This window comes from Symphalangus syndactylus, chromosome 14 (assembly GCF_028878055.3).
Source record: "Symphalangus syndactylus isolate Jambi chromosome 14, NHGRI_mSymSyn1-v2.1_pri, whole genome shotgun sequence".
In the NCBI taxonomy this organism is placed as follows: Eukaryota; Metazoa; Chordata; class Mammalia; order Primates; family Hylobatidae; genus Symphalangus; species Symphalangus syndactylus.
In genome coordinates this window covers 63,814,024-63,828,100 of record NC_072436.2, presented here as the reverse complement: position 1 = coordinate 63,828,100, position 14,077 = coordinate 63,814,024, and the positions used below count along the sequence as shown (strand labels likewise).

Genomic DNA, 14,077 nt, shown 5'->3' with positions numbered 1-14,077 from the left:
CCTCAGGCTGATCCCTCACCCAGAGGCCCTGCAAGGAACAGGCCCAGGATGCCAACTTTCCGATGGGCTGTCCTAGGAAGTAGCAATTGCCAAGTGGGAAGAGCTGAAAGGAGGGAAGAAGGGGCTGGCCCAGGGCTCACCTGCCCTCTGCTTGTTGCTGCAGCTCCTTTACCTTGTGGCAAATCTCCCCTGCCACTGGGCACGTCTTCCCCACCTTGGTGAACAGGGCTGCCATCTTGTCACTGCGCAGGAAGCCAGTGGCACCGCATCTCAGCTGATGCAAGAGGCAAGCCTCCACCGCACCTAGGCCACAAAGGGAAACAGCATCTGAGCCTGGGAAAGATGGGGGAACAGGGAGAAAAGCTCCTCTTCCCCATACCTGTGGTGAGGCAAGGGGTAAGGTCAAGCCAAGGACAGGCCAGGGTATTTCCCTGGCCTTCCTTCCAAAATTCGCCTCCCTGTCCCTGGGCTCCTGCCCAGGGGCGAAGAGCTTTGACATGTCAAGCTGTCCCCCTCCCTCGCCTGGTGCGCACGCGCCTCCTGTATGCAGCCTCACCCCTGGGGATCGTGAGGACCAAAGCTCCCCGCTCAGGGTGGCATGAGTGGCTCCAAACCTGACAGCAAGGCACAGCACCCACAGGACGGGGATGTGAGGAGCACCCAACTCCGGAGCCTTTCTGGAGGGCACGGAGGATGCGGTTGCAAAGGAACAGGGCTCTGCAGGAGCTAAAATATTGATGAAGTCACTGCAGAGCTCGGACCCAACAGTGGCCGCTGGACTGATGAGCCCAGCAGCTGAGGGAGAGATTTCTCTTTCCCATGCTAGGAGGGCTTCCCTCCATTCATTCATGGTTTAGGGTTAGGCTTAGTCTCTGTCTGGACTTTCCACAGACAGACCCTGCAGGAAGAAAAGAAGGGCTTGGTAGGAGACGGTAGGGAGCTGCCCTGTGCCCAGACAGACTCTAAAAACAGGAGTGTGTCTGTGTGTGGGGCGGAGGAGCTTCTACATGATTGGGCCAAGCTAACTGCTTTACAGGTGAGGAAGAAAAGGCCCAAAGAGGGGAAGAAACTCGATCACAGTCACAAAGTGGCAGAGCCACCAGGACGAGGACCCAGGACTCCAAACCTTGGCCCGAGCCCCTTTCGCCACGTCCAGGTGTGTCTGGCTGGGGGCAGGGACACTGCGGGGAGAAGGAGGAAGTTTTTCCACATGGACTGGAAACAGTGAGTTGTGCTGGAGACAGTCAGACAGAACGAGGTCTGAGCTTGGCATGGTCACTTGCTCTGAGACTCAGTTGTTTCCTCTGTGAAATGGGAAGAGGGCTAGCGTGAGAAGTCGCATGAGACGGAGGATGTGAAATCGCCCATGCAGGGTCTGGCTCTCAGGAAGCGCGAGGTCTAGGTCAGTTCCTGACTCCTCACCCTGTTTGTTCAGATACAGTTCTACAGCTGGCCTCTAAGAGCTGGGTTTCAGCAGGACCTCTCCCCGACAGGAACAAGAAGAGGGTGCACTGGAGAGAGGATCCAAGGCTGCCCCAGAAGTGGGTGGAGATGGGGAAATTGAGGTCCATCAAGTTTTATTTTTTTTGGGGACAGGGACCCACTCTGATGCCCAGGCTGGAGTGCAATGGTGGAATCTCAGCTCATACAGCCCTGACCTCTGTGGTACAGGTGATTCTCCCACCTCAGCCTCCCAAGTAGCTGAGACTACAGGCACGCACCACCATGCCCGGCTAATTTTTTATATATATATTTTTGTAGAGGCAGGATTTCGCCCTGTTTCCCAGGCTGGTCCTGAACTCCTGGGCTCAAGCCATCTGCTTGCCTCGGCCTCTCAACGTGCTGGGATTACAAGCCTGAGCCACCGTGCCCAGCCTCCGTCAAGTTTGTTTTGACTAGTACTGTTAGAATGTGAAACCTGGAGTTAGGAAATAATTACTGAAAATAGGATTTCTCACCTGTTTTTTGCCTTTGTTTTTAGTTACTGACTAGCAGTCACCACCGGTCTATGAAGGAATTTTGTTTGTTCCTCCCTTGGACTGAAGTCAAGAAGGGAGAGAGTCCCGGGGGCCAATCTGGAGGGCAGCCAGCTCAGCGAGAGCATCCCAGGGCTGGGGAAACAGGCAGGACCCCTCCTCCCCCTGAGGGCCACCTGCTGGAGCTCTTCACTGCTCAGGCCTTGGAGGGTTTTGTGTTAAGGCACAGCCCTTTCTTCACAGTGTGTCTGTACATTTACACACATGTGCAGGCTGACAGATGTATGTGCACCTATCGTGTCTGTATGGGGCACAGGGGGAAATCTTGTTTTGTTTTAAGACAGTCGGCCGGGCGCGGTGGCTCACGCTTGTAATCCCAGCACTTTGGGAGGCCGAGGCGGGCGGATCACGAGGTTAGGAGATCGAGACCACAGTGAAACCCCGTCTCTACTAAAAATACAAAAAATTAGCTGGGCGTGGTTGCGGGCGCCTGTAGTCCCAGCTACTCGGAGAGGCTGAGGCAGGAGAATGGCGTGAACCTGGGAGGCGGAGCTTGCAGTGAACCAAGACTGCGCCACTGCACTCCAGCCTGGGTGACAGAGCAAGACTCCGTCTCAAAAAAAAAAAAAAAAAAAAAAAAAAGTCTCACTCTGTCACCCAGTCTGAAGTGCAGTGGTGTGATCTCAGCTCACTGCAACCTCCGCCTCCTGGGTTCAAGTGATTCTCCTGCCTCAGCCTCCCAAGTAGCTGGGATTACAGGTGTGCACCACCACGCCCGGCTAATTTTTGTATTTTTAGTAGAGACGGGGTTTCACCATGTTGGCCAGGCTGGTCTTGAACTCCTGACCTCAAGTGATCCGCCTGCCTCGGACTCTCAAAGTGCTGGGATTACAGGTGTGAGGCACCGCACCCGGCCCACATGGGGAAATCTTTGGTTTAAGCGTCCACATGCTCCTCTCCATGATCAGTCCCCCCAATCCCTGGAGGTCTTGTGTGGTGGCCCTGGGATATATAGGCGAATGACCCTTTTGTCCCAGTATCTTGGTCCTGGGCTGCTGCAGCTACAAGTCTGTGCCTGTGGAAAGGGGGTGATCATTTCCTGGGGTTGCACTTCCCATTCAGAGTGGGGAGAGAAGCAGCATTGAACAGGGCAGAGGGGCAGCAGGTGGCATACGTCCTGCACGCATCACGTGCCTCAGTGGTGTGACTAATTGCTGGGATAATGAGTCATTCGCTTCCCCACCTTCCTTAGGCAACCACAAATGCAGCCAGGCCAGGGGGAACTGGCGAGTGGCTAGCCCCAGCACTCCCATCGGGGTGGCCTCGCCTACCTTCCTGGCCAGCCTCTGAGCACAGCCATGGGGTTCTTTCGGGTGAGAGGAGGTATTCCTAAGCAATTACCACAACTAAGGAATACTGAGAGAAGCCAGGCATCACGCTCAGTCCCCCCTTTACCCCACGGTCCCTAATTTCCTTCTGTGCAACCCAGGCAAGGTGCCAGGCAGTGTCTGGGGAAGGAGAAATCTCTCTCATGCATCGACTTTCCAAGCTAAGACCGGTTAGGCCATTAGGCCAGGCATTACTGACTCAGCTCTGTGGGCTCCCGGCCAGTAACTGTTCACACTGCACTTGTCCTATGCCATGCCCGCAAGGTGTCCTCCACCAAGAGTGTGCACGTGTGATGAATATGTTATCGCGTGCAGTGTGCAGGCAAAATAATAATAACACCACTACTTGAGAACTATGACCCGAGAGGACTTTGTGGATGGGCTTCTGGGGCTCCAAAAACTCCCTCCATGGGGCCAGGCGTGGTGGTTCATGCCTGAAATCCTAGCACTTTGGGAGGCCGAGGCGGGCGGATCACGAGGTCAGGAGATCGAGACCATCCTGGCTAACACGGTGAAACCCTGTCTCTACTAAAAATACAAAAAATTATCCAGGCATGGTGGCGGGAGCCTGTAGTCCCAGCTACCCAGGAGGCTGAAGAAGGAGAATCGCTTGAACCTGGGAGGCAGAGGTTGCAGTGAGCTGAGATCGTGCCACTGCACTCCAGCCTGAGTGACAGAGTGAGACTCCGTCTCAAAAACAAACAAACAAACTAAAAAAACAAAAAACAACAAAAAAGAGCCCCTCCCTGAAATTGGGAGTAATTTGAATGCAAATTGTTGATGTGCTCTAGAATAATCAGGAGAGTGCTTTTTTTTCCTGGATAGTGGGTATATGGTTCTCAGCTTCTGACCCAAAAAAGATTAAGAAGCTGTTTTTTTTTGAGACCGGGTCTCACTCTATTGGCTGGGCTGGCATGCAACGGTGCAGCCACAGCTCACTGCAGTCTCAGCCTCCTGGGTTCAAGCCATCCTCCCACCTCAGCCTCTCAAGCAGCTGGGACTACAGGCTTGGGTCACTAAGCTTGGCTAATTTTTAAAAATTTTTTGTAGAGACTGGGGTCTCACTATGTCACCTAGGCTGGTCTCCAACGCCTGGGCTCAAGTGATCCTCCCACCTCAGCCTTCCAAAGCACTGGCATTACAGGCATGAGCCACTGAGCCCGGCTCTGAGACTTCTGAGTCGAGCAGAAACCCAGGCATTGTCACTAATCGAAACATACATGGAGACATAAACACACACCATCCCGTATCTAGTGAATACCACACTCAGAACTGCCTGCAAAGCCGGCAGCAACAGCGTCCTCCTTCCCTGGGGACGTGTCTCACAGACAGACCGAGTCGGGACACTGAAGGACCCTTCCCCAGGGAGAGTCCACATGACGGCCCAAGCTTATCCCCCGTCCTGACTGGAGGCCCAGAGCACCAAGCAGAACCCCAGGGCCTTACTTCCCCTTACTCCTTCCTTCCCCAGGCCCCCACTATGACCCCACCTCCCAGGGTGGAGGGTGGTGGCAGCAGATACTTGTGGGGCTAAAGCACCAGGTTAGCTGAACCCACCTGCCTGCTGACTGAGCTGTCCGGGCCCTGGGCTCCCACCTGTGAAGGCTTCAGGACCCCTAATCCAGTGGGTCCCAGCACCACCTACGGCCACCCTGGGCGCACCACAAGGTGACAACCCTGACATCATTCGGCTCATTTCATATGAGAAAAAATGTGAACTAATTAATAAAAACCAACACTGGTTGGCATGGAAAGGTTTGGGCATATGAATCAAAATGGAGAAGAGAGAAACATGACTTTAGTGGCCAGGCACGGTGGCTCACGCCTGTAATCCCAGCACTTTGGGAGGCCAAGGCGGGCGGATCACCTGAGGTCAGGAGTGTGAGACCAGCCTGGCCAATATGGTGAAACTCCGTCTCTGCTAAAAATACAAAAATTATCCGGGTGTGGTGGTGGGCACCTGTAGTCCCAGCTACTCGGGAGGCTGATGCAGAAGAATTGCTCGAACCTGGGAAGCAGAGGTTGCAGTGAGTTGAGATCGCGCCATTGCACTCCAGCCTGGGTGACAAGAGCAAAAACTCCATCTCAAGAAAATAAAATAAAATAGAATAAAAAGAATAATAGTCTCCAATCCCATCCAGGTTGCCGTGAATGCCATGAATGTATTCCTTTTTATGGCTGAGTAGTATTCCACTGTATGTATATATCAGTTTCTTTATCCACTCATTGAATGATGGGCATTTGCCACCCTGGTTTTCTGGTGGCCTTTGGAGTCTGGGCCAGCTGAGCCCAGGTACATTCTCTACCCTGTCAGCCCATCCCATCCTGCTGACAGCAAGGCTCAAGGAACTGCAACTCTGAGTGGGCAGGAGCATAACTGCATTTAACTCCAGCACACTGTTGGACACCCCTACAAAGGTCTGGAGCCATCTTACCAGGGAAAGGCCAGGAACTACAGACTCAGACTAGCCCTGGGGCTCCCTTCACCAGCCCCTGGTGTGACCCCAAAGCCATCAAGTTATGCAGCTTAACAAATGCTACATGCGGCTGGAGACCACAAATGCTGATGGAATCCTATGGGCGCCCCAACCCTTACATCCCGATCTCGCCATTCTAAGATATGGGGCCCCTTCTCCCAACCCTTACACCCCGATCTCACCATTCTAAGATATAGGGCCCCTGTCCCCAACCCTTATACCCCAATCTCACCATTCTAAGATATGGAGCCCCTGCCCACGACCCTTACACCCCGATCTCACCATTCTAAGATATGGGGCCCCAGCCCACAACCCTTACACCCCGATTCCACCATTCCAAGAGGCCCAATTTAGAGTAGAGGAGACGCCAGGAAGACAGAGATGGAAGGGACGTTGGGAGCTGCTGAATCCATTCGTATATTGCTGGTGGGCAGGCGAGATGCTACAACCCGTATAGACGCAATATGGCACTCTCCATTAATGTTACAAATAACCTCTGATCCAGTAACCCCTCTTCTGAGAATGCACCCTACAGATATAACTGCGTGATTTTTTTTTTTTTTTTTTTTTTTTTTTTTTTTTTTGAGACGGAGTCTCGCTCTGTCGCCCAGGCTGGAGTGCAGTGGCGCAATCTCGGCTCACTGCAACCTCCTCCTCCCGGGTTCACGCCATTCTCCTGCCTCAGCCTCTCCAAGTAGCTGGGACTACAGGCGCCCGCCACCACGCCCGGCTAATTTTTTGTATTTTTAGTAGAGACGGGGTTTCACCGTGGTCTCGATCTCCTGACCTCGTGATCCGCCCACCTCGGCCTCCCAAAGTGCTGGGATTACAAGCGTGAGCCACCGCGCCCGGCCTAACTGCGTGATTATTTAGTTATAACAGCAAAAGACTGGAAGCCATCCACATGCCCATCAATAGGGGACAGGTTAAGCAAATATGGTACATCTCTAGCAGAATATCATGCAACTCTGAAAAAGAATGAAGATGCTCTCTAGGAATGAATAATGGAAAGCTCACCAATAGCAAGATGCAGAATGGTATAATTGCATGACACCTTTTAATTACAAAAAGGGAGGTGTGAACAAAGAATACAATCTTTTTTATTAGTATAAAAAACTTGGCTGGGTGCGGTGGCTCACGCCTGTAATCCTAGTACTTTGGGAGGCCAAGGCAGGTGGATCACGAGGTCAGGAGATGGAGACCATCCTGGGTAACATAGTGAAACCCAGTCTCTACTAAAAAACAAACAAACAAACAAAAAACTCTAGGCAAGGTGCAGTGGCTCACATCTATAATCCCAACACTTTGGGAGGCCAAGGTGGGAAGATCACTTGAGCCAAGAAGTTTGAGACCAGCCTAGGCAACATAGGGAGACCCCATCTCTACAAACATTTCAAAAATTAGCTGGGTGTGGTGACATGAGCCTGTATCCTAGCTACTCAAGAGGCGGAGGTGGGAGGATTGCTTGAGCCCAGCACACGGAGGTTGCAGTGAGCTGAGATTGCACCACTGCACCCCAGCCTGGGTGAAAGAATGAAACCCTGTCTCAAAAAACAAAAAACCAAACAGACAAACAAAAAACCAACAAAAGAAAGCCTCTAGAGGGATGCATGGAAACAAAAGTGGTTGCCTGTGTGGGACTTGTACATAGACAGGAAGTGGGTGAATAAGAGCAGAGAAAGGAGTGAGACTTTTCACTGCACACTTTTTTTTTTTTTCAAAGACAGAGTCTCACTCTGTCACTCAGGCTGGAGTGCAGTGGGCACGATCTCTGCTCACTGTAATCTCTGCCTCCCAGGCTCAAGTGATCCTCCTACCTCAGCCTGCCGAGTAGCTAGGACTGCAGGGGTGCACTACCATGCCTGGCTAATTTTTAAAATTTTTAGTAGAGACAGGGTTTCACCATGTTGCCCAGGCTGGTCTCGAACTCCTGAGCTCAAGCAATCTGCCCGTCTCAGCCTTCCAAGGTGCTAGGATTACAGGTGTGAGCCACTGTGCCCGGCCCCACTGTATCCTTTTTATATGGTTTTGATTTTTGAACCAGTTAAATATATTATGAACGCAAAATTAATTATAATAACTGAGTGGGTGACCAGCACTAGGGTTCCCATCATGAGATGATGCCAGAGAGTCTCTCCAAAGTAGATGTGAATCAGAATTCACAAAATTCAGGAAGGCTTGGTCGCCCGTGGGCATCCCGTTTCACCTCCTCCCTCAACAAACAGGATCTGCGGAATCGTTTGGTTTCCCACCACTAGGGGGCGCATGTGGGCTCTGCTTAGGGCAGCAGCAGGTGACCTGAGCGGGGCAGGGATTAGAGAAACGATCCAGCGGGCTGAGACAAGCTAAGGTGTCTCAGGAGCTCACAGAAATGAACTATAGCTCGGCTGCTAGAAAATGCAGCAGTGGGCCAGGCGCGGTGGCTCATGCCTGTAATCCCAGCACTTTGGGAGGCTGAGGCGGGCGGATCACGAGGTCAGGAGATCCAGACCATCCTGGCTAACATGGTGAAATGAAACCCTGTCTCTACTAAAAATACAAAAAATTAGCCGGGCACGGTGGCGGACGCCTGTAGTCCCAGCTACTCGGGAGGCTGAGGCAGGAGAATGGCGTGAACCCGGGAGGCAGAGCTCGCAGTGAGCCGAGATCGCAGCACTGCACTATAGCCTGGGCGACAGAGACTCCGTCTCAAACAACAACAACAAAAAAAAAACAAAAAATAAAACAGAGAGGAAATTAGATGTGAGTCTGAGAGCCCCACCCCTGCCAAGAGGCCCCCAGTCCTGACCCCAGGCTCCCGCCACTCACCAGGCATCCTCGCCCTCCAGCAGGTGGCGGTAGGGGGCGATCTCCTGCTCCAGCCACGTATTCACGTCCAGGAGGATCTTGTACTCCTGGTGCTGCTGCTCCATCTCGCAGCGAAGCTGGGCCAGCTGCTCCTCCACGCTGCCGATCAGCCCCTGGATCTGGGACAGCTGCATGCAGTAGCGGTTCCCTGTCTCCGCCAGGTTGCCCTCCAGGGATGCTTTCTGCAGGACGGCAGGAAGACCAGGGGTCAGTGAGGGTTGTCAGTGTCCTCTTCTGGGCCCACCCCCATGCACAGGACTGTTCCTACCATGCTGAGCTGGGACTGCAGCTCGATCTCCAAGGCCTGCATGGTGCGCCGGAGCTCCAAAATCTCGCTCTTGACGCTCTGCACCAGCTCGCTGTTGGCAACCACCTCGTGGTTCAGCTCCTCTGTCTGCAGACAGGACACAGGACAGGGTGGTGTGAGCCTGGATCCCTCTCCCAAGTCAGGCCTCCTCCCAAATCTAACTGTGGAGAGAGTGGTGCCTTCTCACCAGCTTCCCACGTCCCAAAGCCCAGAAATATGCCATTTGAAATGTTAACTTGTATGGTTAATCCCTGCGTGTGGGAGGCACAGACCGGAAACTTGAGAACCAGCCAGAACATGTAGCCTGGCTCTTGGTGCTAGTTCCTGACTTCTTGAGAGAGAGGTGGGGACTCCCAAGGTCTTTACCCTCTGCCTTTATTCTGTGGGGTCTCCCTACCTCCCTACCCACCCCCCAGATCCCAGCTTGAGCTCAGCTCCAGGTCTGTTGATGCAGTGGGTGACCCTGTGGTCCATGCAGCTTGCTGAGGAGGGGGCACCTCCAAGACACCTGGCTGTGGGCTTACTGTCAGTGCTAAGGCCCCTGAGCCCCAGCCCCTAAGAGAGACCTCTGGCCTGCAGCAGCCCCCACCTTGCTGAAGAACCAATCCTCGGCATCCTTGCGTTTCTTCTCTGCCATCTCCTCATACTGATCACGAATCTCGTTCAGGATGCGGCTCAGGTCCACGCCTGGGGCAGCGTCCATCTCCATATTGATCTCACCGCCCACCTGGCCTCACAGGGCGTTCATCTCCTATGGAAAAAGGGGATGTGGATGTGCGCATCTGGACCCATCCTGACCTCTCGCTCCCAAGCCTTCCCCAACGAGGGGACCCCACTCCCCACAAGCACCCCTCCTTTGTTCTCCCTCTGCTCTATCTGACCCTCTAAATGATTTTTATTCATCTGCTCAGTATTGCCTCCACCATCAGACTCTACCTCCCCCATTAGACCAAGGACTCTCCAAAATAAAATCTAATTATTAGGCCTATGCCCCAAAAATTTCCCCTCTAATTTCCAAGCTTCTATGTAGACATTCAGCTTTGAGAGTGTGAAATGGGACAAGAAGGAGACTTCCTTACTTATCCCCCGCCCTCGTGAGGGAGGCCAGGGCAGGTAGAGGGAGCTCTGCGGGACCCTGGGAGATTCCTCGGGTACAGAGAAGCAATGGGGTACAAAGAGGAGTCTGCCCTGCACGCTGGACCCCAAGGATCAGGGCTCTGTAGACAGGGAAGCCCTCTAAGGTGACTAATCCCAGTGCGCCTGCTCTGCTCTCTCCCACGGCCTCAGCCATGGCCCAGCCCCAGGGCTCTGCCACCCACTCCTCAGCATGTTTCACCTTCTGCCCCAGCCACCTCACCTCCTCGTGGTTCTTCTTCAGGTAGGCCAGCTCCTCCTTGAGGTTCTCAATGTGCATCTCCAGGTCGGCTCTGGCCAGGGTCAGCTCATCCAGCACCCTGCGCAGGCCACTGATGTCGGCCTCCACACTCAGGCGCAGGGCCTGCTCTGTCTCAAACCTGCCGTGGGAATCAGGGACTTCAGCCCAGGCTGCTTGGACCTGCAGGTCCAGGTCCTGGCTGCTCACCTGTCTTCATTTTGCCAGGACTCTAAGGGGTTGGAAAGGCTGAGGAGAGGGTCGAGTGGAAACAAATTCCAGCCCCAGGGCCCTGGGACCATCACAGGGCCAGATCCCATGCCCACCAGCTTCCTTACTTCTCTCTGCCTCCCGTCTCCCCTCCCTCTCTTCTATTCCCTGCCTAAGCACAGCAACCTTCAGAACTGGCTGCCTTCACTGCATCCTGGACTAAGGAGTGGGGCTCCTAGGACTGCCCTACCCTGAGCTCCTGGGCCTTGCCACAAGCAACCAAGGAGTCCTGGGGTCAGGAGGGGTACCCTGAGATCCTCCCCCAGCTGGCCCAAGGCTGCCCAAGCCCACAGCTAGGACTCACTTGGTGCGGAAGTCAGCAGCAGCCAGATGGGCATTGTCAATCTGTAGCAGGATGTTGGCATTGTCCACGGTGGCTGTGAGGATCTGAGGAGATGGGAGAGTAGTCAGGTCACTGGATGGGGATGGCTGAGCCCACACCAGGGTTCTGAGCAGATCTTCCTGCCTGGGGGCCTCTCTTCCCACCCAGCCCCTCCCTTGCCCCGTGCTGTATTATTGGCAGAGGAGAGGCAAGCAGGAGTCTGAAGGGCTGAAAGGTGCCTCTTCTTCCCCCGCTACTCAGTACCCCACCAGACCCCCATGCCAGACTCAGCCTTAAAGGAGAAGAGACAGCTGGCTGGGAGTATGAGGCAACCAGAAAAGAAAGGGAAAATGTCCCCAGGGCAGAAGCTGTCCCAGAATTCTAGAACAAGGGAGGGGATGTGGGCAAACCCCTCCTTTTACAGACAGCTAGAGGGTGCCCCTGACAGGCTCCCCCAAAAGGAGGCTAAAGGAGCCCTGACCAAAGAGTGGTTCCAAATCACAAGTCAGGACCCCTCCTAATCCCTTAACCCTGGGCTCCAGCCAGCAGCCCTGACCCCTGGGGTTTGCTGAGCCCGTCTTAAGGGACAGCGGGAGGAAAGGAGAAGCCAGAAAAATCCCCAAATAAGGGACATCAGAGGCCTTCCCCACCCTGAGGTCCCGCCCCCTCCCTTCTGCCTCCCCTCAAAGCAGGTGCTATGGGGAGCTCACTCAGACACCCCCACTCCACATCTCCCAAAACCCCCTCCTGCTGACCCCTGCTCCAAAGGAGCAAGACACCACGCATCCAGCGGCCCACAGGTGCAGCCCTCCATCTGCATCTTTCTGCCTCATCCTACAACCTCTCCAGGTGGAGGAGCTCCACGAGGGAGAAACTGAGGTTCCAAGGGGCTCCACGAGGCCTGTTTGTTCCTGACTCAGCCTGCTGCCCCCAGAAAAGGGGGATGTGGGCCACACAGGGGCCCCAAGGCAGGTTCCCAGAAGCTAAGCCACAGCCAAACCACTCTTGGCTCCCTGAGACCCTATGGCTGGACTCCAGGCCTTTGGCCGAGGCAGGAGTTAGGGGGAAGAAGTCAGGCCCCCCGGAGACCCCTCCCACCAGCAGGCCCTACCTCGTTCTGCAGCTCCATTGTCTTGTAGTACTGGCTGTAGTCACGGGTGGGCCCCAGGGCCTGCCTCTGGTACCAGTCACGGATCTTAATCTGCAGCTCAGTGTTGGCCTCCTCCAGGGCGCGCACCTTGTCCAGGTAGGAGGCCAGGCGGTCATTGAGGTTCTGCATGGTGGTCTTCTCACCTCCGGCCAGCAGCCCATCAATGCCCCCAAAGCTGCTGCCATAGCCACCGCCAGAGCCAAAGCTGTAGCAGCTGGAGTAGCTGCTACCCCCAAGGGCGCTGCCCAGGCCTCCAGCAGATCCCAGCCTGCCGGAGCCGGCACCCAGGCCGCCAGACAGCCGGCAGGAGTTGTGGGAGAAGCTGTCCCCCAGGCCGGAGGAGCCCCTGATGGAGCTGGAGGAGGTGAACTGGCCGATGGTGGTGGTCATGGTGGTGGCAGCAGGAGGCAGGCACACAGGAGAAGGGCTGGAGAGGAGAGGGGCCCCAAGTTGAGTAGGGCTGCCGGGGTTCACATGCTTCCCTGGGCTTTCATCACCATGGGCCACCTGCCAGCTCCCAGGTGGCTGGGGACCCCCTCCCCACCCATCATCAGGAATTTGCCTCATTTCTCCAAATCCTCGTGCTGGGTGCCGTGCGTGTGTGCGTGTGCGTGTGCGTGCCACTGCTCTCAGGCTGTCACCTGTGATTCGGGCGGGCCCTCCAGCTATGCTTTCCCATGACCTAATATGGAGAACAGGAGAAGGCAGAACTTCACCGTCCCCAGGCCCTCCCAGGCAGCCACCACCCCAGCCCCGCCCGCCTCAACCCTGTCTGGTGGGGAAATGGGTTGCAGTGTCAGGTGACCCCCCCGAAGTCGCTGTCTTTCACCCCACACTGCTCAACCCACGGTGCTGGCCCGGAGCTGGGTGCTGAAGAGAAAGAGGGGACCGAGAGCCTATCCTGCCTTGGAAACTGAGCCCAAACCCACCAGGCCCACCTCACAGCACAGAAATGCCATCAAGCCTCAGAGGCCAACCCACGTGGCAGATAAAGAAATTGGGGCTCCAGAGGGGTGCAGTATCCACACTGGCCCCTTCTGCAGAGCCTGACACCCAGGAATGCACTCTAGGGGCTACAGTTCCATCCGGTCAGCTTCTGTCCCTGCCCTATCCCTAGAAGCCCTTGCTAATCCAGTCTCCTCGTGTAAACCTTTGCCCAGGTTTACACTCCAGGCTGGGGTGGGCAAACAGGGGTTCAGCTATAGGATGGGGAAATGGTGGTCTGTGCTAAGAGAGGATCTAAACCAACTGAGAGGGGGATGCCCCCTTCCACTCCTCTCACCCTTCTGTACCCCAAGAGACCTCAGGGTCAGGTGAGGGGCATTTATCTCACGTCTCAGCCCGCAGGAAACTTAAAGGACATTGCCCAAGAAGAGGCTTTTACAGAGACCCCAGCCAGCCCCCTCCCTACTCCAGGCTCCCCAAGAAGTGGCTCCTCGGGTGGGCCATGTGCCCCACCACACAGCCCCACCCTGCCCTGCCCACCACCCCAAGCCCGGCCCTGGGTCCCTGGCCGGCCTCTCCCTTGCACTGGAGCAGGGGTGCCTGGTGAAACGGGCAACCTGATGCTCTCTGGGCCCTGCCCACGTTCCCCTTCCATCCACCCTCCTTTGCATCTTTCTGTGCCTGGGGCCCCCATAGGAAGCGGTCACATCCAGACTCACCAGGCCTGAGATGCTGGAGGATGGAGAAGTGCTTGCCACGGGAAAAATCCTCCAGGAACACATGAACAAAACTTCGCCTGCACCTGGGACATTCTTCTCTACGGCTGGCCTACGAGGCAAGTGTTCTGCACACGCTCCTTGGCTAACTCCAATGCAGAGGTGCACATGAGCCCAACCTCCACGGCAGGTGCAGAGCTTTGCCTCCCTTTTACAGTGTCTGTATTCAAAGGCCATATCCTGGAAGCCTCTTTCTGATAGGATGAGAGCAGACTCTGTACTACAACACAGATTGGGTAAGTCTCCA

General features: G+C 55.1%; 1 protein-coding gene across 1 annotated transcript; it reads right to left on the bottom strand.

Annotated features, from left to right (window-relative positions):
• LOC129462830 (keratin, type I cytoskeletal 17-like) lies at nt 1-13,810 on the bottom strand. The gene is given in 8 exon segments (XM_055243250.2): nt 1-303; nt 8,650-8,870; nt 8,957-9,082; nt 9,585-9,746; nt 10,353-10,509; nt 10,942-11,024; nt 12,071-12,536; nt 13,774-13,810. Coding segments are annotated over 7 exon segments (1,242 nt in total). The 5' UTR covers nt 12,500-12,536; nt 13,774-13,810; the 3' UTR covers nt 1-239.
• Between the last annotated feature and the right edge of the window lie 267 nt (nt 13,811-14,077).